At 37.6% G+C, this 26343-nt stretch overlaps 8 protein-coding genes across 10 annotated transcripts; 6 read left to right on the forward strand and 2 right to left on the reverse strand.

The window, feature by feature from the left end:
• Positions 1–44: 44 nt before the first annotated feature.
• LOC103868066 (ferredoxin-1, chloroplastic) lies at positions 45–834 on the reverse strand. Its single transcript, XM_009146156.3, has one exon. It carries the CDS (start codon positions 744–746, stop codon positions 300–302), a length of 447 nt encoding a protein of 148 aa, XP_009144404.1. The 5' UTR covers positions 747–834; the 3' UTR covers positions 45–299.
• A 506-nt stretch (positions 835–1340) lies between these two features.
• LOC103868067 (transmembrane 9 superfamily member 1) lies at positions 1341–5353 on the reverse strand. The gene is made up of 12 exons (XM_009146157.3): positions 5100–5353; positions 4658–4850; positions 4461–4565; positions 4089–4106; positions 3892–3989; positions 3658–3810; positions 3337–3471; positions 3029–3195; positions 2780–2874; positions 2321–2694; positions 1817–2090; positions 1341–1729 (listed from the first exon to the last, which is right to left on the reverse strand). The coding sequence occupies exons 1-12, from the start codon at positions 5175–5177 to the stop codon at positions 1662–1664; spliced, it is 1758 nt and encodes a 585-aa protein (XP_009144405.1). The 5' UTR covers positions 5178–5353; the 3' UTR covers positions 1341–1661.
• A 17-nt stretch (positions 5354–5370) lies between these two features.
• Positions 5371–26043, forward strand: LOC103868071 (eukaryotic translation initiation factor 3 subunit H). The gene is made up of 14 exons (XM_009146162.3): positions 5371–5381; positions 15810–15813; positions 23700–23724; positions 23790–23869; positions 23952–24068; positions 24162–24265; positions 24338–24404; positions 24592–24725; positions 24807–24855; positions 24990–25061; positions 25146–25247; positions 25340–25407; positions 25545–25697; positions 25777–26043. The coding sequence occupies exons 3-14, from the start codon at positions 23715–23717 to the stop codon at positions 25832–25834; spliced, it is 1014 nt and encodes a 337-aa protein (XP_009144410.1). The 5' UTR covers positions 5371–5381; positions 15810–15813; positions 23700–23714; the 3' UTR covers positions 25835–26043.
• On the forward strand, positions 6340–8821 carry LOC103868068 (serine/threonine-protein kinase SRK2A). The gene is made up of 9 exons (XM_009146158.3): positions 6340–6745; positions 6876–6950; positions 7019–7120; positions 7311–7364; positions 7437–7529; positions 7655–7747; positions 7914–8018; positions 8111–8209; positions 8297–8821. Exons 1-9 carry the CDS (start codon positions 6626–6628, stop codon positions 8618–8620), a joined length of 1065 nt encoding a protein of 354 aa, XP_009144406.2. The 5' UTR covers positions 6340–6625; the 3' UTR covers positions 8621–8821.
• Positions 9211–16833, forward strand: LOC103868069 (ATP-dependent DNA helicase Q-like 4A). 3 transcript variants are annotated; one of them, XM_033277684.1, is made up of 26 exons: positions 9211–9546; positions 9979–10067; positions 10153–10317; positions 10699–10756; positions 10942–11432; positions 11546–11780; positions 11871–12001; positions 12268–12634; positions 12710–12841; positions 12920–13006; positions 13123–13250; positions 13446–13566; positions 13665–13816; positions 13896–14031; positions 14120–14243; positions 14313–14383; positions 14479–14547; positions 14639–14761; positions 14842–15000; positions 15088–15168; positions 15329–15490; positions 15608–15663; positions 15782–15878; positions 15952–16046; positions 16127–16204; positions 16325–16833. In XM_033277684.1, the coding sequence occupies exons 2-26, from the start codon at positions 10045–10047 to the stop codon at positions 16668–16670; spliced, it is 3687 nt and encodes a 1228-aa protein (XP_033133575.1). In that variant the 5' UTR covers positions 9211–9546; positions 9979–10044; the 3' UTR covers positions 16671–16833. The 3 variants fall into 3 exon arrangements, with proteins under 3 accessions (XP_033133575.1, XP_033133574.1, XP_009144408.1); XM_033277683.1 differs by having other exon boundaries at positions 9212–9546; positions 10150–10317; XM_009146160.3 differs by having other exon boundaries at positions 9213–9546; positions 10150–10317; positions 10942–11355; positions 11607–11780.
• LOC117125697 (glycosyltransferase BC10-like) lies at positions 17399–19006 on the forward strand. Its single transcript, XM_033277686.1, has 2 exons — positions 17399–17943; positions 18368–19006. The coding sequence occupies exons 1-2, from the start codon at positions 17458–17460 to the stop codon at positions 18809–18811; spliced, it is 930 nt and encodes a 309-aa protein (XP_033133577.1). The 5' UTR covers positions 17399–17457; the 3' UTR covers positions 18812–19006.
• On the forward strand, positions 19597–21169 carry LOC103868070. Its single transcript, XM_033277685.1, has 5 exons — positions 19597–19819; positions 19936–20154; positions 20243–20368; positions 20468–20659; positions 20766–21169. The coding sequence occupies exons 1-5, from the start codon at positions 19640–19642 to the stop codon at positions 20958–20960; spliced, it is 912 nt and encodes a 303-aa protein (XP_033133576.1). The 5' UTR covers positions 19597–19639; the 3' UTR covers positions 20961–21169.
• On the forward strand, positions 21405–23173 carry LOC103868258 (splicing factor 3B subunit 4). The gene is made up of 4 exons (XM_009146368.3): positions 21405–21664; positions 21844–21896; positions 22003–22078; positions 22170–23173. Exons 2-4 carry the CDS (start codon positions 21873–21875, stop codon positions 22586–22588), a joined length of 519 nt encoding a protein of 172 aa, XP_009144616.1. The 5' UTR covers positions 21405–21664; positions 21844–21872; the 3' UTR covers positions 22589–23173.
• Positions 26044–26343: the final 300 nt, after the last annotated feature.

Genomic DNA, 26343 nt, shown 5'->3' on the forward strand with positions numbered 1-26343 from the left:
AAAAAAATTCATCAGCTTTTGACCCAAAAAAAAAGAAAAAAAAATCATCAGCAAATTCTCTTAGTTTTTTCATAGGATATGATATTTTTACACTAATTGACATTGGATGTAAACAAAACAACCAAAATAAAAAAAAAAGGAGAAATTATACTGAAATTTGTGATCAGTTGATCTTATACAAAAGGTTAAGCCAAATTAGCAATGTAACAAAGAGAGAGAAAGATGACTTGTACATCACGCTTCTTCTCATTTTATTATATTCTATCTATTAAATGATGCCTAAGGATGGTTTAGAATTTTTAAACAATGGCTTCTTCTTTGTGGGTTTCGATGACGACATCAGAAGTTGGGTAAGCGACACAGGTAAGGACATACCCCTCGCTCATCTGGTCATCGTCTAAGAAGCTCTGGTCCGTCTGGTCAATGAAGCCAGAGACGACTTTCCCTGCGCAGCTTGAGCAAGATCCTGCGCGGCATGAGTAAGGCAAATCGATACCTGCTTCCTCCGCAGCGTCGAGGACGTAGACGTCGTCTTCGCACTCCACTTCTTGCTCACCTCCTGGTGTGATGAACTTGACCTTGTAGGTAGCCATGGCTGTGACGCGGCCGCCGCGTGCTGTGGAGGATCTGAGGCCGAAGAGGGATTGTGTGTTGGCCAGAGGGAGAGATCTGAGGCTGAGTGGTGGCTGTTGGCGGCGGAGGAAGGAGGTGTTCACGATTGCGCTGGAGAGAGCAGTGGAAGCCATGCTTGAAAGAAAGATAGTGACGTCTCTTCTTTTGCTAGTTTGTTAGAGTGTGTGGCTGTGTAGAAATGGCGTAAAAGGCGTGAGGCAGAGAGGATTATAAAGAGGTGAGCTTTGGAGACATTATCTGCCACGTGGCGTACGATGAGTGGGTTCTTGTGTTACATTAGAGCATTATTTTGTTGGTGAGAGCTTATATGTGGTTGGACTTGAGACAAGTCACTATAAGAATATGGGACTTGCAGATGGTTCTGGACTTTGGGTTCTTTTCTTTTTGGTCGAAGGTCCACTTGTTCAGACTGAACCTATGCATGTGGTCCTGGACTTGTTTGGGTTCTTCTTTTCTTTTTGATGACAGGTCCCACCAAGTTTTCAAAGTGAGCCTATGCATGTACCTTTCGTTGTGTTAAGTATTCAAATCACACGGGGTTTACTGACATTCAATAAAGTCACACTGAAACAAAATTAATCTTAACTCCATGCACGATATCCAACATTTCCCACCACATGACCACGATGGACTCTTTAAACTCTGGTAATAAAATTATCATCTCTACACGACCACCACAGTTTCTTGGATGTATACTTATTCTCGGATAGAATAAAAAGGTAGCAAGCTATCAATTACAAACAAAAACTTGGTTATATCCAATTGTTCCTAAATGACATTCAATGATCTAACTGACGTGAAGTGAACTAAACACAGGTAGTAATAGTATATTACATCCACTCAATTCTAATCTAAAGAGAACAGTGCACTTACCAAAAAGGGAGACAATAAAAGGGCAAAAATCCCAGATTGAATAATATATATATGCTCAAACTTCATCGCTCTCCACTGCGTTTATATAATATATAACCCCCCATCAGAGGCTTTCTTCTGAACTGGATGTGCTTTCCTCTTTTTCGATCATTCGTCTAGTCGCATTTGATGTTTCTGTATATCCTCCTTACAAAGAGATTTGATCCTAAGAATCCAACAGCTCCTGCAATTTTTTCAGAGGAAGATATTTTTAGTCAAAATGGTAACACCAATCCCTGGTTTTGAAAGAGAGTGGAGAGAGCGAGTTTACCGCAAAGGATTCCAAGGCCAAGACAGAACATCATTGTGTATCCAAAGTAGAAGCTTGTCTGGAAGAATCCAGACATCTTGGTCTTTACGTAGTAGTAATAGATGGAGTATAAGTAGACATAGACAGCCGTTGAAGCAGCAGAGAAAAAAGAAGTCCATTGCCAGTGATAGTTCTCTGCGTTCAGCAGGAAATAAGTTCCCACAATTGTGACACAGACCGTCACTATCACTAGAATCACGAAAACCAGTAGCATGAATCCATACACATAGTACACCTGTCAATCCCAAAACAAAATATCAGGAATAGCCACTCAAATTTACAACATACTTATGATAAGCCAAGACACATTGGGTCTACTTGAAGAAGTTCAGCTGCTCAAACTTCAGATATAGGTCTAATATAAATAGCCTAGATATCTCACTAATAAAGTCTCTTTGGTTTGTTCAATTTGTAATAAAATTAGCAGTCTCATAGCTCTGTTCTTATCAATGCAACTATTTTCACCTTGTAATTCCAGAAGGATGTGAAGACAAAGTACATCTCGATGAAGATGCTTCCAAATGGTAGCAAACCTCCCATCAGAGAGACAACCGATGGAGTTAAGTACCATTTTTTCTCAGGGATTGGGCGTGGAATGGTCTTTACACGGCATGGATTGTTTGGGACACCACTCCAGTTTCTTCCAACGACTGTCCCGAGGAGAGCTAAGGGAAAGGAAATGAAGCCCCAAATGACGAACATAACCACCATTGTTCCGAAAGGAATAGCCGCAAGGGATCCATAGAATATGGCAATTGTGTTTAGAAGAAAGCCGATTCCAAAGCACAAAAAGGGGAAGAGAGAAGCCGTGAGGACCATGCACTTGATCCAATGTTTACCTGAATAAATGGCGTATTAAAATTAAAAAAAAAAAAATCAAAGGCGAAAATAACACTGGAGAGATCCGCCAAGAGTAAGACATACCCCCGCTTCTTGAGTACATTCCACCACTCACATAACCAGAGACAAAGGAAGTCAGAGCATAGCAAACTATGAAAGTTGTAACGATAGCTCCTCTCCTGAAATAATCAGAATACGAAGTTAGCAAAATAAAGCAAACAAGCTGAGCTCTGCTGCCAAATATACAAGCATACCAAAATAACTACAAAGAATAGAGGGGAAACAACAAGACGAAAAGTTGGTGGCAAGTGAGAAAAAGAGTGTAACACATACCCAACATATAGAGTCCCAACGATGGCCATTAATATGACAAGAAGAACAAGCAGCGCCAACTGTGCACCTGTGCCAACAACAGCTGAGAGAAGAACTAGACTCCATGGTGGTCTGAATACATCTCCATGCACAAGTTTCCAACCGGATTCTTCATTTACATCCCGTTCCTGTGATCATCAATACGATTGTCACTAATGGTTTTACAGCCTCAAAAATAAAGAGATAAGTTTTGGAGAAACTGCCACGAGTGTAGTAATAGCAAAAACAATTGCGCAGCTATGACAAATAAAAGTTTGAGGAAACATTACCAAGCTCTCGAGATCATCATCTTCACGAGCATACTTCGCATAATCATTTCTGAGGGTCCTCATCAATATCATTGAGACCAAACCGGTGAGAAAAATAACCATCATGAACGAGTTAAAGATGGAGAACCAATGGATCTGCGAAACGAAGTAAACTCTTATAAGGATTATAAAGCTTGAACAAATATCTTGAAGAGATGAATTGTAGATATAAATTGTGAAACAAGCAGGAAAGGAGACATTTAGTATGGCATATTATTTCAAACTGTGAACCAGTCATAATCAAAGACAGAGCAGAAGGGTATATAACAAGGTAAAAGTTACCTGGTGCTCAAAGAACGGATAATCCAGATATACATCAAAACGTCGGGCAAATGTGACATCAGTTGGAATCCATTGCACAGAATACGTCAGATCCACTGTCCTCCCTGCTTCCAGTGGCCTTGGGTTATCTTGAGTGAGATTAACATGAATTATCTATAAAAATAATTAAATAAGATCACGGCCTGTAGTCACATGATATCCATATTATTGCTTAACGGCATAGCGACAACCGACCTGGTCTTTGTTGTATTTGACAATAATGCTCTTATGTGTGTAGAGTACATGTTTGCCGTTTCCACTATTTTTGTCAAGAGGCAGCTCACCCACGAAGCCTACAATGGCAATGAGACAGTATTAACACTATCAGAAACTAAAACAGAAAATGATTAATCCTGGATATTACACGTAAATAAATATACAAAAGGTCATACCCCACAAAGGCAGGTCATCTGAAGTTAGAATCACCCGTTGAAAGTCCACGCAGATGAGATGCCACAAAAAAGGTTGTGAGAAATAAGGTTACCTTTCCAGGTCTATTACTATGAGAAATAGTGTAAGTAAATTATATGTCCTCCAACTTCTATCGATGTATATGATACTGATAAGACAGGGAAGATAAGTACAGGGATCTTTTCGATATGCATGATTAAAAATTTATCAAAAGCAAACCCAGCAAGTAAAAAAAATGTTTACAAACTTTTACATAACAGAAAATGCGCAACTTCTTTTCTCTAAAGAAAATAAGTCTTTGTTGTTCTGTGCTGCTACATCAGCAGTATGAGCAAAAAAACTGTGAAACATACCCATAAAGAACTCAAACCAGTAGCTAGATTCGATGGCGTCTTTGAAGTGATTGACCTTAGCTTCATCGAGTTCAAGGTGACAGATAACATTTCTGTCAACATTTTCTGTAGAAAAAAAAAACAGAAAAAGGTATTGTAATTACTAATTAGAGCACAGGTGAGATAAAAGATCGTAAAGCATCAGAGTTAAGACATACTCAGGAACTTTATCGGTATCTCGCTGTCAATCAGCTCATTTCCGCCGAGAACTTCACCGAGACCACCCCATTTGTGAACATCGTTTTGAGAGGGGCGGCAGAACGGGAGGCTGTAGTAGTTGTATGTTTCTTGTGGGTTGTTATATGGGCCGACTTTGTTCACCCACAGGGTAACCTGCTCATCCGCTTGATACTTCAAAAAAAAAAAAAAAAAAGCAAAAGCATTGACTTAGTATAACTGAGAAAAAGTGTATAAATGAGTTTCTCTGATTATATGGATCATTACAGTCTGTATAGCATTTCACTAGCAATAACGCATGAATCATATAACCAATTGAAGAAAGTTCAATCACTAACACCCTACGAATCACGAGATCAAACATGTACAGTACTGATTCGAGCTGTACTGATTCAAGCACTAGAGATTTGATCGACTCTTAACCTTGTGATCTGAATCGGAGGCGAGAGCAGTTGCGAGAAGGGGAACGAGAAGAAGGAGTACGGCGGAGGAAGACGGCATTGCGAAATCCGGCGGGTGATCGGATCTGAGAAAGACGGAGACGGAGGTTGAAATGCGTTAGACTCGATGATCTGATTCAAATTTGTGTATACTGCATCGTGGCAGTACAGTGTCAGCTCTCTCGTTTCTCGGCAGCGATCGAGAGAGCGAGAGAGCACAGCACAGTCCTACTGTTTGTTCGGCAGAGATCATCATCACTCATCAGTGTATCGCCTATGAGATATTGGGCCTCTAGGCTTGAAATTACGTATTTAGTATCAGTCTATTGGGCCTAAGCCTGAAATTACGTATTAGTATAGAGGCCCATACTATCTTTATAGGTATACGTACACAAATGCAATGAAATCATGACATGTTTTCATTTGAAAAATCGTCCTAACGACAAACAGACAAATTTATTTATGAAAAATTCATTTGGTCGTTTTAAATGCAAAAGTTGTCGTTTTCAAATATCGAGAGAGAAGAAAGGCAAAAGGAACGTGAGCTGTGTGAGCTGAGGCGACAAGCCACAAAAACAAAATAACAAACTGATTCTATTCACACCTTTACTCTTATGCACCTTCCCTGCTAACCATGGAATGATCACACTCTTTACCACTAAACTGCAGTTATGTCCTTGATCTTACATAAGTAAAGTCATTAAGAATCAAATCCACAGTAATTTCTCATTTGCTTCAGTTCATTACCTTTTGTCTACTACTAGTAATGCAATTAGGAAACAAAATCATCGTGTTTCCGTACAATATACAAGGGAAACAAGTGGGGGCCCACTGCATTAAAAACGAATAATAGTCCTATCAATTAATTAATTTAATTTTTATTCTTCATTCTCATTATCTTAGGCTTAGGCTTGGAATGTTAGAACCGCCACGCCCCACACCGCAGTTAACAGTAATAAAAATTTGTACATATACCATATATCTATATGTTTTTGGCTTCGAATGGTAACATTCGTCCTGCACTACACCGCACTTAACAGTAACAAAACTCTACATATACCATATATTTATACGTTTTTATAACTGTCAGAACCATACCGCAGTCAAACCGCTTATCCCGTACCGCTCAATCCGCTGTTACCATTCGAAATCCTTATAATTGTTAAAACCACATTGCAGTTAAACCGCTTGTCCCGCACCGCTCAAACCGTAGGTTACCATCCGGAGCCTTATTATCACCGATAAAAAAAAATTCCAACAAAAAGGCGATTCTTCGCTTTGCCTTCTTCAAATCTCTCAAAACCAAATCTCAATCACCTTCCATGGTCGTCATCTCTTTCCTTCTTTTTTGCTCACTTTCTCCTCGAAGAATCGCTTAATGATTTTCTTGTCGCTCTGTTTTAGGATTTCACTTTGAATTGTCGTAGGGATTGAACCGAAGCTCAATTATAACGAGAATTAGGAGATTTTTGTTTGTTTGTTTGTTTGGAATAAGGGTTGTTGGTTAAGATGGACAAGTACGAGCTGGTGAAGGACATAGGCGCTGGAAATTTCGGAGTGGCGAGGCTCATGAAGGTCAAAAACTCAAAGGAGCTTGTTGCCATGAAGTACATCGAGCGTGGTCCCAAGGTCCTCCTTCTCTAGCCTACTACATATTTAGCTCACTGTAGTGCTAGTTATCTCAGAGAGTTGTATCATTTTCATATTAAGATTGTTGATTGATTGAGCATTTGGCTTTGTTGTTTTTTTTGGGGTGCAGATCGATGAGAACGTGGCGAGAGAGATCATAAATCACAGATCACTTCGCCATCCTAACATCATCCGCTTTAAAGAGGTTAAGTCAATTTCCACATAGTGAAAACGATATGTACTGAAGTTGATGATTAACTTAATTAATTATAGGTTGTGTTGACTCCGACTCATCTTGCTATTGCCATGGAGTATGCTGCTGGTGGTGAACTTTTCGAGCGTATTTGCAGTGCTGGAAGATTCAGTGAAGATGAGGTTTGGCTTTTGCAAATTTGTAACCGTCTTTTGCTTACTAGGATTAGTTCTTTCAGAGTTCTGTATAGATTAGGAAGAAGGAAAGGAGAGCAAACATGTGAATCTTTGTATTTTTGTTATCATCACGTATCAAATATTTGGGGCATACAGTCTAATAATCCCTTTTCTAACTTTTTGTTTTTTTTTTCAGGCGAGATACTTCTTCCAGCAGCTTATATCAGGTGTTAGCTATTGCCATGCTATGGTAAGGCAAATAGATGTTTGAGATCCGTTTGTTTATCAATCCGGTGGTCACCTTGTGTTTGTTTTGTTGCAGCAAATATGCCATAGAGATCTGAAGCTCGAGAATACACTCCTTGATGGAAGTCCTGCTCCACGTCTCAAAATCTGTGATTTTGGTTATTCCAAGGTCTGCCACTATATTAAACTTTCAACTTCTCTGCAATTGTATATGAGATCCTATTCTGTTCTTCCCCGTTGTCGTAAAAGCACTTTCAAGTGATTTGTTTTTTTTTCTTCTTCTTCTTGTTGTAGTCCTCTCTGCTGCACTCCAGGCCCAAATCAACAGTTGGAACTCCAGCATATATTGCACCTGAAGTCCTTTCTCGCAGAGAATACGATGGCAAGGTAACCATCTAAGTCTTGCTAAATCAGGCATCATGCTCAATGCAATGAACTTTATATAAACCAATGCATTTCTATAGAACTGTAATCTTCTCTACTTTTTTTTTCTTTGTGGACATTAACTCTCTGGAAGTCGCTAAGAGCTGTAATTCTTTTCTTCTTCTTTCAGATGGCTGATGTATGGTCCTGTGGTGTAACTCTTTATGTCATGCTGGTTGGAGCCTACCCATTCGAAGACCAGGAAGATCCCAAAAACTTCAGGAAAACAATACAAGTAGGTTTTATCCTTTTGAGCCATGTGTATGCATATCTCGCGCTAAGTAGGCTGCATCCTATATTCATCAATGTGTGATCTTGTTCATACAGAAAATCATGGCTGTTCAGTACAAGATCCCGGACTACGTCCACATCTCACAGGATTGCAAACATCTCCTTTCCCGTATATTTGTGGCCAACTCACTCCAGGTATACATCAATCAAATGAGATAAATGTTTCCATAAGATTAGTTTCGTTTAACAATAACATTCGAGCTACATTGTTGTTTTTGGCAGAGGATAACCATTGCAGAAATCAAGAAACACCCATGGTTCATGAAGAACTTGCCAAGGGAACTCACAGAGACAGCTCAAGCTGCGTATTTCAGAAAAGAGAATCCGACCTTCTCACTCCAAACCACAGAAGAGATCATGAAGATAGTGGATGACGCCAAAACGCCCCCGCCTGTTTCCAGGTCCATTGGAGGTTTTGGCTGGGGAGATGAAGAAGGGAAAGAGGAAGAAGAGGTGGATGAAGAGGAGGTGGTGGAGGACGAGGAAGATGAGTATGATAAGACTGTAAAGCAAGTACACGCTAGTGGAGAAGTGAAAATCACTTGATTTTTCTTTTGTGTCAAGAAGAAAAAGTAATCGTTGGTTTGTTGGAACTAAAAGTCTCAGTTTTTGTGTTTGCCTTGCTACTTTGTGATGAGAGTCCTTGCTAGTTGCTACTGTGACTTCGTAATAATTTTTTGTAAATTATCATTTTTGACTTTTTAGGACAATTTGTCTATTTAATTTATACTCCCTCCGGTTTTTTTATTTAAGTCATTTTAGAGAAATTTTTATGTTTCAAAAACTATAACGTTTTCGGTTTATTATGTAAAATTTATTAACACTTAATGTTATATGACCAATAATAATATACATTTTATTTTATTATTGGTTGATTTATGGTTAGATAAATAATTGATGATTTTTTTGTTTAGAAAATAAAAAAAATTATTGATTTTTTAATCTATGTGCATAATTTTAAAAAGATTTATATTAAAAAAAACGGAAGGAGTACATTTTTGTAAATTAGTTTTTATTTGTTCCTTCCTAATCTGATTTCACCGTAGTTATTTGTTTCCGAAAGTGAAAAAATTAAATATACGAATTGAAAACAATATTCAAAATTCAAAAATAATTTTGGGTTTTGTTTAAATCCTGTTAAATCCTGGGCTTAGTCCATTGTTTGTTTATGTCTTCTGGCCCGTTTCGTGGGTTTTGTTTAAATCCTGTTATGTTTGGGCTTCGGCCCTGGGCTTGGCCCATCTATTAATAAAAACAATTTGGGAAAAAAAAAATTCAAAAATAATTTATTATCCTCTTTTCATTTTGGAACATGAGAGGGAAAGTATCCCGCCATTAGCAAAACCGCATAACCTTTCGCCACCTTCCGACATCATCAAGCTCCCTCGGTGGCGACTTTTGTATCCGACTTTCTCCGCCGGAGTGATACCGTGCCGTTGTAGAAGCAAATAACCCCCAATTGATTCTCAAATGTATGTCCTTGGGTTCTCTCATTTCGCAATCAATTCTCAATTCTAGGGTTTAAGTTTCGATATCGTTCCTCACACAACACCGATGCAAAATTTCGATGGGGTTGTAACTACTTGCTCTGATTAGTTTTTCGATTTGGGTTTTCGTTGTTTGTTAGTAAAGGGAATCACTTTGGAGCTATGGGCTCGTTTTTTAATCACTTCGATTTCTAGTTTATGGAGTGTTTTACCGTTTTTCAATTGCTGAAGACTAGCTGATTCGTCGTGTATCGCTTGAGTTTGTGTTTTGTATAGTATTCTTAGCTAAAAGTTTGCAGATTTTGTGTAAATTAGATTCGTATTTGATCAATTGTGTATGTGATAAATGTGCAATCTTTTTCGGTTTGTGTTTGATTATTCATCAGCTCTCACTAATCTGAATGTTTCTTCATTAAGTGACGAAGTTGCGGTAGGGAAGGTAAAAGTTTGGTGGAACATCTGCAGCATGTTTAAGAAAAAGCTATGATTAATTCAGATCAAGTAAGGTAAGGATGATATTCCAAATATTTTCTGGTAGTTTCTTTCTTTTTGTTTGCTCTTTGTTATTCACTGCTGAAAAATTTGCAGCAGGAGTCATCTCCCTGAAGTTCAGAAACCTAAAGCTCCTCAAACCAATTGGTCAGAGCATGCAAATGCGTTCGAAGATCCATCTTCCAGGACTAAGCATTTGAGCTCCGGTTTCCTTTACGCTCTAGAAAGTCAAAAGCCTAGAAAAAGCAGTGATATGGCGGCGAGGTATTATAAGGCTATATTCTTTTTTGAGTACTGTCTGCTGCTTGGGTTCGTTGAAGTAGAACTACTGAAAATTAAATATCAAACAAATTCAGTGGTTTCAAAGATAGCTTTCCACCACATTATAATATCTCCCGTTTCCATCATCATTTGTGCATGTTTGTGCCAACATAGAGCCTTCGGCTTATGTATAGGTCGACTCTTATACTACCTAACTACCCGAACTAAGACTGAGTATGATACTATGATAGTTCCCTATGATGTCTCTTGTAAGAAATGTCAGTGATGGAAAATCTTGTGAGGTTTTCTTAGTCTTCTTTATGGATCTGTGTACAACTAAGTGATCCAAAAATATTTAAAAAGCTTTGTCCCCCCTCTGTGTAGGTCAATTGCGTTTCCCAGTGTGAATGCGCATACTTTGGCGCCCCCGCAAATTGCAAAGGTAATATTGTTGAAGAGAAACTGTTGTGGTAGCTATATGTTTATCTTTCTCTCTTTCCATTTCTTTGAGTAAATAGTTTATTTCATACTATATTTCCATAGTTTCTTATTCAACTTCCCATTTTTGATAGACCTTTTTTCATGAACTGTACATATATGTTATTTATTGGTATCCTATGTTGGCAGGCTTGGCGTGCTCTTTCAAGTCTCTCACTAAACAAGACCTACCTAAGACCTGGAATTACTCCCCCGGTTGATGATGGTGGCACCAACGGCTCGTATTCTGCAAGAGAGAGATCCACTGTGAAAGTTACATGTAGCACTGATGGTTCTTTTTATTCGAACAATCAACAAAATCAAAGTCAAATGGGTGTACCAGGAACTGGAAGAAGCTTTCACAGCTTTCCTCCCCCTGTCCCTGGTGATGGTAAAAATTTTGCTGAAAAGTTTCGACGGATAAATGATGAGACCAGAGAACCAGAAACTAGTTCCGCGCATTTAAATGGTGTGGAGAAACCATTCAAGAATTCTACATTCGCAGCTGAGCAGTTGGGATCTGGAGAAGCATGTCTTGATGAGATTGATGATGACATACTTCAGGTAATGTACCGGTTCACTTACCGCATAATGTTCCCTTATTTAGCACTCTATGCAAAGAAGCTAGTTTTATTAATCTCGTAGTATTTGAGTATCTATAAATTGTAGAATATTTCGATCGCAGCAAAGATCAAAACTACTTATAGCTTACCTTGTAGTTTTTGTTCGGATCTGGGAGGAAGTTTTTTCAAAGATGCTTACGGCTTTGTGTTGAAAATATGTTAACTCAAGCATGTCAACACTTTGCAATGCAGAATATTGATGTCGACCAAATTATGATGGAACACTACCAATCAACAAGTACTCCTCCGTCATCTGTATCTAGTTTGCCATCGAGAACTCCACCTGTGGATAGAAGTGCTTCCAGAAGAGAAGAAGAGTGTTCTCTGCCTCCTGAACTATGTTCTAACTGTAGTCATGGAATAAAGGTATGGCTACTGCTTTTCTCTCTTTTAAATTTTTTTAACATTCGAAACCTATCAGTTTTCTCATTTTGTTTGATGTTGGTATCTTTTCAGCTAGGGCTTTGTCCTGAAGCTTCAACCCATTTGGAACAAATGAAGAACATGTTGATTGCAATATCAAATGAACTTCTTGACGATGATACTGATCTGAGTCCTGATCGTATTCAAGAGCTTCGGCAAGAGAGGTCTGTATCCCAATCAACTTTGTTTCTGTTTTTCTTGCCTGTTGAAATTGCCTTTTTCTATAAGAGTAATAATCTTGCTCCCTTTTGGAGGCCGTGGTATTTTACCCACAAAATTATTGGGAATAATACAGCGAAAATAGATTAGGCTTAAAGAAATAATAGACAATGCATATGTTTCTCGAGTCTGAGTATCTAAGGGTGTCAACTTTGAGTACGCCTTGACTTTTGGTGAGTTTTTAATGGATCACAGTTTGTGTTGTTGATAGGTTACTGCTGAAGAAGCAAATTCAGCAGCTCGAGGACCATATTCGAGATAAAGAAAAGCAAAAGTCTCAGTTTTTGTCATCTACAGCTACTCGTGCGTCACAGTATGAAACACCTAAATCAACAAATCTAAGATTTGATCATCCACAAACTGATTCTCGAGCACACTTTAATGAGCAAGGAAGATATGCATCTGATAGCTGGAACATGCCAAAAGATTCTTCATTTTCTGTAGATAGGTATGGTCTTTCATCTGCTCCTGTAGAGAGAGAACAATACGTTCCGAGGATTATCGAGGTGACGTACACTGAAGGTTCAAACGACCAAAAGTGGAGCAGTCGTGATTTTCCTTGGACGAGAAAACTGGAGGTGATATGCTGAGTTTCTATCTTTTCTTTATTCATTTACAATCCAAATGCTAATGTGTTTCCTTGCAACGTTCAGGTCAGTAACAAGAAAGTGTTTGGAAATCACTCGTTTCGACCTAACCAGAGAGAAATCATCAACGCGACAATGAGTGGCTCTGATGTATTTGTGTTGATGCCAACAGGAGGAGGCAAGAGTTTGACGTATCAGGTCATTATACTTGAGACTACTTTTTTTAATGTCACGTTGTTTTTCTCCAAACTGTTTTCTAACATCTTTGTTTTGCAGCTCCCTGCTCTGATCTGTCAAGGAATAACATTAGTCATTTCTCCACTCGTGTCACTTATTCAAGACCAGATAATGAACCTGTTGCAGGTGAACATTTCAGCAACCTCCCAGAGATTCTATTTGCATCTTCTGTTTCATTGATAACTTATTCATATAGAGGATTCTTTCCATTTTACATTTTGATATCTGAATCATGGTTACAGGCAAATATACCAGCTACTTCCCTAAGTGCCGGCATGGAATGGTCTGAACAACTGAAGATCTTTCAGGAGCTTAGTTCCGAGCATTCTAAGTACAAATTACTATATGTCACACCCGAAAAAGTGGCACAGTGAGTTGTTACTTTATTTATCTAAAACTTTCCCTCTTTTTTATTTTTTTTGTATCATGGCCTATGATATATGCAGTTCTGCCATAGGGTTCTTATAATTCTAGATTAGGTTGTGGACAAGTAGTGCAAGGGTCGCCACTCTGAATGATATTACTGGGAGAACGTAGCTAAGCAGTATCTCTTTCTTGATTACAGAAGCGATTCTCTTTTGAGGCATCTAGATAACTTAAACTCTCGTGGTTTGCTTGCTCGATTTGTTATTGATGAAGCTCATTGTGTGAGCCAATGGGGGCATGACTTTCGACCAGACTACCAGGTTAGGCCATCATAAGCTTCAAACAAGGCACTTCTCTTACCTTTTCGAGAAACATTACTTTCCTTTTTTACTCACCAAGAATACTGTGGAACATGCAGAGTCTTGGTATTCTGAAGCAGAAGTTTCCCAACATTCCCGTGTTAGCTTTAACAGCTACCGCAACAGCCAGTGTGAAGGAAGACGTTGTACAAGCCCTTGGCCTTGTTAACTGTGTTGTGTTCCGGCAAAGTTTTAATCGCCCAAATCTATTGTAAGTAAAACTACATAAAAGCAAATATATATATATATATATATATATTCCAGAGTGCTGCTTACCAAGAAATTTGCAGGTATTCCGTTGTCCCCAAGACGAAAAAGTGTCTGGAAGATATTGACAAATTTATCAAGGAAAACCATTTTGATGAATGTGGAATTATATATTGTCTTTCAAGAAATGACTGCGAGAAAGTTGCTCAAAAGTTACAGGTCGGTCATTTGTATATTAAAGCTTTATCATTGTCCTGTGCATACGACAAAATATCATGTTTAAACGTAGAATTGAATTCTATTTCAGGAGTTCGGTCATAAAGCAGCATTCTACCATGGCAGCATAGAGCCTACTCAACGTGCTTTAGTACAGAAACAATGGAGCAAGGACGAAGTCAATATAATATGTGCTACCGTGGCCTTTGGAATGGGTACTGGTCTTTTCTCATGCTTTTTTTAATTAATGGAGTTTTGCTGCCCATTAACATTGCACATTCCAGGAATCAACAAGCCTGATGTCCGGTTTGTTATTCATCACTCGCTCCCTAAGTCTATAGAAGGCTATCATCAGGTATTTAATTGTATTGTACAATCAATTTTGAAAATCTTGTTTAACAAAGTTGCACACAAAGATACTCACATAAGCCTCTTTTTCTTAAAACCAAGGAATGTGGTCGTGCTGGCAGGGATGGCCAGCGAGCATCTTGTGTTTTGTATTACGGTTATGGCGACTATGTAAGTTGCATTTATACTTTTTTGTCTGGAAAATTATTATTTTTCATCAATCTACTCTTGGTTATGTTTATGACACACAATATTGTTTCAGATACGAGTTAAGCATATGATTAGCCAAGTAGGAGTTGAACAAAGCCCCATGGCAAATGGTTATAATCGTGTAGCGAGTTCAGGAAGGTTACTTGAAACGAACACTGAAAACCTTCTCCGCATGGTACTTAACGTGAAGGTTCCTATTATTTGCTTTTGAAGTTATACTTTCTGAGATATTTCTCCGAAATTTTATTGCTTCAGGTTAGATACTGTGAAAATGAGGTGGACTGCCGACGTTTCCTACAGCTAGTTCACTTTGGAGAAAAGTTTGACTCCACAAACTGCAAAAGGACGTGTGATAATTGTTCAAGTAGCCAGAGTTTGATTGACAAAGATGTCACTTTGATTACAAGGCAATTGGTAAAGGAATTGTTTTAAAGTTTCATCATGTATATATCTCACTTGTTGGATGTGTTGTTATTGATCACGTGTGCCTTGCTTGTATAGGTTGAACTGGTGAAGCAAACAGGAGAAAGGTTTTCGTCATCACATATTCTTGAAGTCTACAGAGGTTCCTTAAACCAAATGGTATGCACAAATAAAAACATTCCCCAACTCTTTCAAGCTTTAGAAGATATTTTATTATCTTTATATTCCATTTCTCATCCAGATTCTGCTAAAACCTAAACCATGTTCCTCATAAACCTTGGTCCCTTTTGTACTAAGTAACTGTCTTCGCTGCATGTAGGTGAAAAAACACAGACATGAGACTTTGCAGTTCCATGGAGCTGGAAAACATTTAACGAAACTTGAAGTCTCCCGTATCTTGCACTATCTCGTAACAGAGGACATTCTTGTGGAAGATGTTAGGAAGAGTGATATGTACGGATCCGTATCATCGTTGCTCAAGGTACTTAAATTGTTAATATTTTCCACTTCGCTTCTCCCTCTCATTAACTGTTAATATATGCACATAACATCCATTCTTGAAGATGTTAACGTCTGTTTACCTATCTGCTGTATGTAGGTGAATAAATCAAAGGCTGCCTCACTCTTTTCTGGAAGCCAGACTATAATGATGAGGTTTGACTTTGTGCTTGAGATATATCTTTCTAGTAAAAGGTTCACATGAACTAGGATCAAGCAAATCATTGCTTGTTAAAGATATCTTTAGCTGAGACTTCCATGTTCTGTTTTGCAGATTCCCTTCTTCTGTAAAAGTATTAAAGCCCTGTAAAGCTGCGCCAACCCCTGCAAAAGCTCCTTTAGTATCAGCAGATGCTCCTCCAGAAGATGTGGTATATCACTTTGTAGTTTAATCTCACTTTGAATTTGCTGAGTGGTTGTGGTTCATTGATCTTTTCTCTGTAGAATCTCTCCGCCATCATGTACACAGCCTTGAGGAAGCTTCGTACGCTTCTTGTCAAAGAAGCCCCTGACGGTGTCATGGCATATCATATATTTGGGTAATCCTGAAAACCATTCCGCTTCTCGTTTTCCATAATCTTCGAAGGTCTTTACTTAAACCTTTTATTTGTTGTGGCAGCAATGCAACACTTCAGCAGATGAGCAAGAAAATTCCAAGAACCAAAGAGGAACTCCTCGAGATAAATGGCCTTGGGAAGTAAGTTATCTTAGCCTTCAAAACCTGTAGTTGTGATCATTACAAAGGCAATGTGAAAGAAAAAAACATTCAAAAGAGTTTGATGATGACGTTGTGCATCTTTTTAAACTTTTCTTTCAGGGCCAAAGTATTAAAGTACGGTGAACGGTTGTTGGAAACAATAGAGTCAACGGTGAACGAGTACTACGGAACCAGTAAGAAAGAAGAGTCCATGATTAGTCCGGATTCAGGGAAGAGGAGAAGAGACGAGAACATTAGTCCGAATGTAACCGAGGAGGATGATGACTTCGCAGAGAGCTCAAGCCAGTCTTGCAAGAAAACGGTGAGAAGCAAAAGCAGTGAGGTGCTTCATGGTGAATGTGTAGCTGGAGATGGAGTAGGTATGGTCATGGAGAAGCTAGATTTTGATTTTGAAGACGAAGATGGGTCGGAGATACGACCTGAGGGAAGAGTATTACCCTGGTGAAGTAGTAACCACTGTGAAATGTTAAATTAAATTGATGTAAACTTAAATATGTTCTACCCCGTGGTGTAACTTAATGAGCTTCGTTTCTGGCTGTATGAAAACACCTACTCTAAAGATAAAGCATGCCTTCCTTTGTTAATCTTATATTTAAAGTCTTTTAGCATAACAGTAGTTTAAAATTGCCCGCAAATTTCATGCTTCTCTTCTCTTATATTTACTCTCTCTCTCCCCTCTACATTATTTTGAGAAAAATATTTCTTTTTAAGTTGTCATGAAAATATGATCATTAATAATATTATGTCTAATTTCTTTCTTGTAGTAGTGTACGATTACAAAATTACTTTAATTATTTATTTACTTAATTTTATTTATTAAACATCTCAATTATTTGAATATAGTAAATAAGAATTGCTTTTAAAACAAATCATAAATCTATCATCAGTAATTTGTTATAAGTTTCTTAAAAAATATTTCAATAATATAATTAATTATTCAATTAAGTTTAATTCATTAATAGTAATTATATAACTAAACTCATAAAAGTGAATGTGATTTGTAAAAACAGATTTTTAATACAATATTATAACAGTTTTGAGACACTTTCTATCTTGGAAGATTCTTTATTTCATTATTTTTTTTTAAATGAATAAAAATTACTAGTTAAGAAAAAAGAAACTAGAAAACAAAAAACAATAGTTGCACTAGTCATAATAATCTTATAGATATACAATACAAGGCACATATTCAGAGCAAGGACTAAGAGTAGAATTACTACAAACCGAAAGTCATGAAGAAGAAAAACATCACAGCCATTGTTAAAGAACTGAACGTACGCATGAAGAAAGAGCCGATCACTCTCCGATACATTCACATCCTCGTCAGCGTTGTCTTCTTCTCCTCCGCCGCATCTCTCCTCTTCCTCCTCGCTCTTTACTTCAACCAACAATTCCAAACATCACTATTCCTCGTCAAAGATTTCTCCTCCAACCCTCTCACTTCTCTCCCTCCTCCTCACAGCTCCGGCAATGATGTGGCGGATGAAGAGTTGATGCGTCGAGCAGAGATGGCGTCACGTGGCGTGGTGATGAATGAGACTAATCCAAAGGTGGCGTTTATGTTTCTGACGAGGTGGAATCTTCCTTTGTCCCCTCTTTGGGAGATGTTCTTCAAAGGGCATGAGGGTTTTTATTCCATTTATGTTCATTCATCGCCGGAGTTCACTGAGGAGCCACTGGAATCTTCAGTGTTTTACAAGAAACGTATACCAAGCAAGGTATGATTAATATATTTATCCATCGTTAGTAATGTTTTATTTTTATTTTCTAGTGTATTACTTCTTTTGCTTTTTAAACAATTTAACCCACAAAAATAACTCAAGTATTTAGATATACAACATTGATCATCATCATACTTCTTGCTTGTTTTGTTTGCCATCGTTCACTTTGCCTTCGGTCTCTCCTTTGATGCTTGTATCAACTTCATCTCTCATTTGGGTTTTTCAAAAATGTAACGTTACTTCTAGTCGTGTTCTACTAAGTTGAATGATTAAAATTTTGATTGCCTTTTGTTTTCCTGTAAATTAGTATTAAATTTTGTTCATTTCTGTAAAACCTCAACTTTCATTTCTTAAAATAATACTACCATTCTTAGAGAAAAAAAATTCATCCATAACTGTATAATATTGTGAAATTTTACAGGCCGTTGAATGGGGAGAATCATCCATGATTGACGCCGAGAGGCGTCTTTTATCTCACGCGATTCTTGAACCTTCCAACGCACGTTTCGTTATCCTCTCCGAGACTTGCATCCCTCTCTTCAACTTCACCACAGTCTACACTTACCTCATGCGCGCCACTTCCTCCTTCCTCGGCTCTTTCGACGATCCAAGGCCCATAGGCCGAGGTCGTTACAACCCTAGAATGTTCCCACATTTATCACTCTCTGATTGGCGGAAAGGAAACCAGTGGTTCGAGATCTCACGTAAAGTTGCTGCCGAGATAGTCTCCGATCATCGGTACTACGCCCTCTTCAAGGAAAACTGTCGTCCGCCGTGCTACATGGACGAGCATTATCTTCCGACATTGGTTAACAAGATATGTCCGGAGATGAACTCGAACCGGACAGTGACGTGGGTGGATTGATCAAGAGGTGGTTCCCATCCAGCGAGGTTTGTGAGGGAGGATATACGGGTCGGGTTCTTGGATTGGATCCGGTTCGGGTCGAATTGTAGCTACGAAGGTGAGGTTATGAACGTGTGTTTTCTTTTCGCGAGGAAGTTTCATGTGAGCACCCTCGAGCCTCTCATGCAGATTGCTCCATATTTGTATGGAATATAAAAACACTAATCATTTGTATGTTACATATTTGTATTTTTTTTTCAACTAATCATTGGTATGTAACATTATACTAAACTGATTTATTTAAATTTTTCGCTTCGAACCTGCCATTGCCAAACCACATGGATGATGGATATAAGAGTAAAATAATTTGTTTTAAAATTAATGTAGAGTGCAGAGTAATCAATTTTCTTGGCCTACAAACCAAGTTCTATTAATTTGGAGATATGGTAATTTATATCAAAATCCGGCTCATGTATGCTCGTTGTTAAACCCATTATCCATGCATACATCTAATGAACGTCTGGGACTTCTCAAATGTTATTTGAAAATACAAACTATACATTGTAGAGAAAAGTTTATGTCTTTCACTCGTCGTGTAGTGTTTCAAGCGGTGTTTATTTTAATAATAGATAGCGCAGACGCCCCAACAGCATCTGCTTGTTTAATATAAGTTGGCAAGATGGTCAACTATCTTTGCGTGCAAACCAAGTTACAAAAATACTTTTAATTATGTAGTGATGGAGTCTATATCAAAGTACTCTCAGCCCTCTCTATTTTCTAACTCAGACAGTTGTAAAGACTTTTCTAAAGACTTTTCTTACAAGATCAAGCTTTATTTCTGCCAAGGCTATGGAGGTCAAAAAAGCTAATAGAAAGAAAACTAATGAACATGTAGGACGTCGGGATCTCAATGAACCCAAGAGCAGGAACCAATACAGCTTTTCGAAGTCGATAAAAGAGAATGAGAAGATGGTAGAGGAGATGGAACAACAAATGCTTCAACTCGAAAGAAAAATTACAGAGAAAAAGGTATATACATGTTTTTTTTAGAAATCTACCTCTCTATTATCTTATATATATAGACATTGTGGATCAAATTAATTAAGCTGGTGAATAACTTATGATTATTTTTTTTTTAAGTACAGATGTATCATGAAAAGGCCATCTCTACACTAAAATACAACATGCGTTTCGGAAGGATTTATAATGAAAAATGGGCACGGATCGAGGATGACCAGTACTCATTCCAATCAGATTGTCTTAAAAAGATGGAGCTAGACAAGATAACTTTCGCTAATAACGCATATCGTGACAAGAAAGCTGTTGCATCATTCTCGTCTGGGAAACGAGAGATTAACGTCCATGTTAGAAAATCCTAATTCCTAAATTCCTCTTTTATTGATCATAAAAATGTTATACAAACGAAATCTGATATAAATATATGCTACGCAGAACCTAAACCATCGGATGTTACACGAGGCAAAAAGCATGGACGGTGAGAGAAGCCTCCTCAAGATGCTGAATCCAAGTAAAGATGACGACTCCGATCAGTTTTCTATTAACCAAATTGAAGATCAGGTTAAGTGTGACCACTTGTGTTGTTGTCATTGGTGTGATTTTCATCTGTTTTTATCTTTCCTATATATGCCCTTTAATCTGTCTATTTCTCTAGAACAGATGTGGAAGTTACAAAGGTGGATGAAATGGCCAGAATATAACAATAACCCAGGGACAATGGATAGAGAAGAATGTGAGAGAAAGGTAAAAGAACTTGAATGGGAGAAATATCAAGGATTTGTTAATGCTCCTTGTAAAGCTTCTCTATGGAATTCATTACCTTCTACCAAAGTCTTACGCAACCAGATTCAGGTCTAACCGATTTTAAGCGCATTTAAGTTTCTTGGTTAGAGAGGACCGAAATTGATTCGGGTTAGATAAGTAGGAGTTCTGATTTGCCCATTTTATGTTTTTGTAGGCTATGGAGACAAGAGACGAAGAAAAGAGGAAAATTGTTTTGGTAAGAAGAAAGAAGATAGAGTCCAAAGAAAGAAAGATAAAAAAGGCAGAGAAGGAGATCAAGTCTATGAATAAAATGGTGGAGATGATAAGCAACAGAAAGCAGAGAGCCTTGGAAGCCATTTCACACGAAAAAAAATTGTGTAATATCTGAAACTTAAAACCACAGCTCTCTGCTTGTTGACTCTCTCATTGTCAGGTCTAAAACTGTTCAAAATATTTCCATTAAAAAAAAAACTAATAACTGAACATTGTAATGCTTTCAAAATGTTGATTATGAAATCTTTTCACATGTTGATTGATTAATGTAATCTCTGTTCTTATGGTATTATATGAGGTGCCCTAATAATGGTCATTCGTTAAGTTTGATTTGTGGCAGGATAGGGTAACCCCCAAGACTGTGAGAGCATCTCCAACCCCACTCTATTTTTCATTCTAAAATAGAGTTTAGAGTAAAAAATGCTCCAATGGTACTCTATTTCTCACTCTATAATAGAGTGAAAAATATGTTTACTCTAAATATAGAGTAATTTGTTTTTTTTTTTGCTCATCACTCTATTTTCTACTCTAAAATAGAATACCATTGGAGTAAAATCAAACTCTATTATTGAGTTACTCTATTTTATAGTAAAAAAATAGAGTAAACCATTGGAGATGGTCTGAGCTCCCACAAATACTTCATATTATTTTGTTTTCGATAAATTTATAATGTGAATAATAGGGATTGAGAGCTGGGCTTAATACATTACCTTATTTGGCTTCCGGTCCTAAAATAAAAACGCTGTAATAAAACCAAAACCCTAAAATTTCTAGCTTTTGTAATAACGCTGCTCACATTCATCCATCTTCTCCCAACAGGTCTTCTTCTTCACCCCTGCTTTAATTTCTTTCATCTTTCACCTTCCGATTTTCCTTTTCTTAATTTCGTCTTTGTCAAATCATCGTTGTTCTTGAATAATTTCGTGAAACTTTGCAATTTTCTCTGAGAACTACATGTTACATAGTAAATTACTGATGTCATTTTTTATTCTGTACAGACCAAAGAGGGTCTTGTACATCTACATCGATGGACTCATCTTCTAATCACATGGTATAAATTGTCACATAGTGTTATGTATTATGTGTGAATATTGTATCATCTTTTTTTTTGTTGGTCAAAATGAATATTGTATCATCTTATATGGTGTTTTACACAGGTAAGTCTCTTGAAGATTGAATCTCCTACGTCCGGATGGGTGAAACCCTTGAAAGATTTGCTCAAAACCATTGATGGTTTCAAACTCTCTTTTGTTTCTCTCTTCTTTTACTTATTATCATTTTCTAAATATTATTCCATAGATTTATCATTTTTATATATACACAGGTGTTGATTTCAAGATAGACAAACGAAGTAAAACAGTATACATATATGGGAAAACCAATCCAGAAATAATACTTGAAAAGATTGCAAAAGCAGGCCAAAAAGCTGAGATTATATGGAGCAATCACGAACGCAAGAAACCTCTAGACAATCAAAGAGGACACCCGATGCAACAATGCAACAATTACCATCAACAATATTACAATGGTCCTCCTCCTCCCTGGATGTACCAACAACCTCTACCGTATCAAAGTTATGCTCTTCCACCTCCATATCCACTTCAACTTAATCCCCCGCCGCCACTACCAGTACCAAGTGGTTCCCAGCCAAAGGAGCCTGCAGCTAAGAGTTTCCCGCCTACGCCTCCTCCGCCTAAGAACTTTACTATGGGTGATTTACATCCAGGATGTGGGATCATGTGAAGCGTAGTGGCTTTTTTGTTTATCATTCATAATCTAACTAGTCAAAAGAATCATAATGAGTTTTTTTTTTTATCATTCATGAATTTTTTGCATTCTTTTTAATATATACAAAACTTGTGTTTGATTGCTTGAGTACATAGCCAGATATAATGGTCAAGTTACTTGGGATTCCATTGTGTAACCTGCAACTTCAGTAGATAAGATTCCATTGTTTGGGTGTTATAAATAGAAAGCCTTTTTTACATGAACCGAACATTTAAGGAGCCCATGAGGTTGTAGCCTTGTAGGGTTTCCCAGGTCCCATGTAATACAACTTTTACACAGGGAAAAGAAATCAACATGAGTATAGGAACAAGCCTAACTCGATATTTGACATGACAAATAACAAAAATGACAAAGCGAAAGTGTGATATATATAAGACAATATTGTAGAGAAATTCTATTGTAGATGCATATATTGAAGTAAAATCACATGTATAATAAGAATCTCTATTTTAGAATAAATATAGAAATCTACATCGAAGATGTTCTAACACTCGATAAACATAGTCATTTTTGACGGAAAAAATATTCATCAGAATTTTCTGAAGAATTTCTGACGGATTTACGAGAAATATAAATTTTTTCAATTCGTCGGAAATAATCGACGGAATATCGATGACTTTTGAGGAAGATTAAACGATTTAGGTACAGATTTGAGGATAATGTTTTCGTCGGACGATAAAAGAAAAATTGGTTAGTGACTACTGTTACATTACCCAAACCATATATATATATTTTTTGAGCAACACCAAACCATAGATTATGAAAATGGGCCCATGGCAGTAAATGTGTTCAATAAATTTTGAAGGATAATATGGTCTCGGCCTTTTACAAGCGAATAGCAACTGTATACTCCATGGGCTGGGCTCATCCTCATATGGTCTCAATTTGTTTGTAACACAATTTTATGATCGATTACGAATAAAATCTAAAATTTGAGGGCTATTTTGTAAAGTTCTCGAAACTTAGCCCAATCAAACACACTACAGTCTCTCTCTCTCTCTCTCTCTCTCTCTCTCTCTCATCCCCGCCGTCGCCAAAGTATCACATCGTCACGGCGGAGAACAAGCTTCATCATTATTCAATGGCAACCAGTAAGCAAACTCTTACATTCCTCTCTAGCTCATTATCGTACCTGCCTTTGATCAATTTCGTACAGTGGCTAGGTCATTTCTGCAGGCGATATCTAAGGACGAGGCGGTGGCTCCTCCGCTCAGAGTTGTTCAGATCGAAGGACTGGTAATGCCATCCTCATACTCATCTCACGTTTTGCGAATTTGAGATTGCTGAGGGTTTTGGTATGTGTGTATATGTGATATAGGCTGTGTTGAAGATCATCAAACACTGCAAGGAGTTTGCACCAACGCTTGTCACAGGGCAGCTTCTTGGACTTGACGTTGGTAGTGTTCTTGAAATCACCAATTGCTTTCCTTTTCCAGTAAGTTTGAAGAAGAGTTTGTTATGTGCATTGTGATAAGATTGTTGTTATAGCTTGTCTCTGATTTTGATGTTATCTTAAAAACGAGCGTAGGTGAGAGATGAAGATGAGGAGATTGAAGCTGATGGTGCTAACTATCAGCTTGAGATGATGAGGTGTTTGAGGGAGGTTAATGTTGACAACAACACTGTTGGCTGGTAGGTTTGATTGTGGAATCTTGCTAATTTTTGTTGTGGAATGTTAGTAAGATGTGCTTAAGTTTTGTTCAGGTATCAATCCACTGTGCTTGGATCTTATCAGACTGTAGAGTTGATTGAGACCTTCATGAATTACCAGGTACTTTCCAGAATCTTTATGTTATAGTAATCTAGATTCTCGTAGATTGGCATCTGTTTTAGTCAATTACTTGATTGGAAACTGAGCTATTATAATTATTTTCTGAGATTTTGTCTGTAAATCTGTTTCAAATCCATTGTAAGATCAAGAAATGAACTTTAAGAAATTGTTTCTTTTGCTTCTACAGGAGAACATCAAGAGGTGTGTGTGTATTATATACGATCCCTCTAAAGCTGACTTAGGCGTCTTAGCTTTGAAGGCTTTGAAGCTTTCTGATTCCTTTATGGAGTTGTACAGGGGCGGAAACTTTACAGGCGAGAAGTATGTATCCTGATGTATTAAAATCCTAGTTTATGAGCCAAGTGAGATTATTGTAATCTTTTAATCTCTTTGTTTTGACAGGTTGAGAGAGAGAAATTTCTCCTGGATGGATATTTTTGAGGAAATACCTGTAAGTCCCTAGAGCATTGCTCTTCTATGTGGACGTAGCTAATCTTATAAATAACTATGTTAGAACTATTAGCGAATCATAGCTTACTTTGGAAAGGGGTTTGGTTTAGATTAGGGTTTACTTTCTTTTGACAGATCAAGGTTTCAAACTCTGCGCTTGTCAGTGCCTTTATGACCGAACTGGAGACTGATGCACCTGTCTCACAGGTACGACATTTGGATTGAGATTATCACTTTCTGTCCGTGTTCCAAGTTTTGACCCTTAATTCTTTGAGATTTTCTCTTTTCTAGGGTGATTATGATCGTCTGCACTCATCAACCACTCCTTTCCTTGAGAACAATATGGAGTTTTTGATTAAATGCATGGACGATTTATCTATGGAACAGCAAAAGGTATCCTAATGCGATAATCTACTTATTCTTCACTATTATTCGGTCCTCACCCTTAGAACTATCTTAATGTAGTATCTTGCTTTATTTTGAAGTTCCAGTATTACTACCGGAACCTGTCTCGTCAGCAAGCGCAACAGCAAGCCTGGCTCCAGAAGAGAAGGTAGGTCACTTTGTTCTTTTGTTTAGTCAAATGTGTTAGTGGCAAGAGTAATGATTGTCTTATATAGAACATTTGTTTTCAACTTTTGCTTCTCTTGTTAATGTTCCAAATAACTAACTTAGAGGTTTGGTTGATAGGACGGAGAACATGGCTCGCAAATCAGCTGGAGAAGAGCCTTTACCGGAGGAGGATCCTTCAAATCCAATATTTAAGCCCATCCCTGAACCATCGAGGCTAGAGAGCTTCCTCATCACAAACCAAGTCTCAAACTTCTGTGGCCAAATCAATGGGTATGTTCTCTTGTTAACGCTTTACAACCATTCCAAGCTTCGTAAAAGACTGAAAACGAGTCAACACATTGCTATGCAGAGTGGCTGGCCAGAACTTCAGCAGGCTCTACCTCACCAAGGCTTTGCACGATAATTGAGTACGAGGCCTCCCAGGTTTTTGTTTTTTGAGTTGAGAAAGTGAAAGATTTGGTGGTAGAACGGATCCTGTTTTTTTCTTTTCGTGGAAATTTTGTTTGTTTGTGAAATTAAAAATTACTAGCCATATGAAAACATCTTTCAACTCGTATGCATGGCTGATTGAGATGTTGAAAGATTTACTTGGAATCGAAATTCTGATTGGTACATATTTGTAAATGAGAAAAAGACACTATAGAACACACAACACAGCAAGAAACGCATTGAACGCCACACACATAATTATAAACTTTTGTTTAATACTCTGAAGATTCAGGATTTATTTTGACAAAGATTACACATAAAAACCAACGCAATAATTAACACTGTTTAGAATATTTAGCTAAACCTTTTTGTGTGTGTAATATAAATGCCACTCAGATGTTATGAGGACTCTGATGACCACCACCACTAATAGAAGAAAATTTCATCTTTTGATGCTGGTTACAATCGAATAGTGATCACTTTATTT

This window comes from Brassica rapa, chromosome A08 (assembly GCF_000309985.2).
Source record: "Brassica rapa cultivar Chiifu-401-42 chromosome A08, CAAS_Brap_v3.01, whole genome shotgun sequence".
Lineage (NCBI taxonomy): Eukaryota > Viridiplantae > Streptophyta > Magnoliopsida > Brassicales > Brassicaceae > Brassica > Brassica rapa.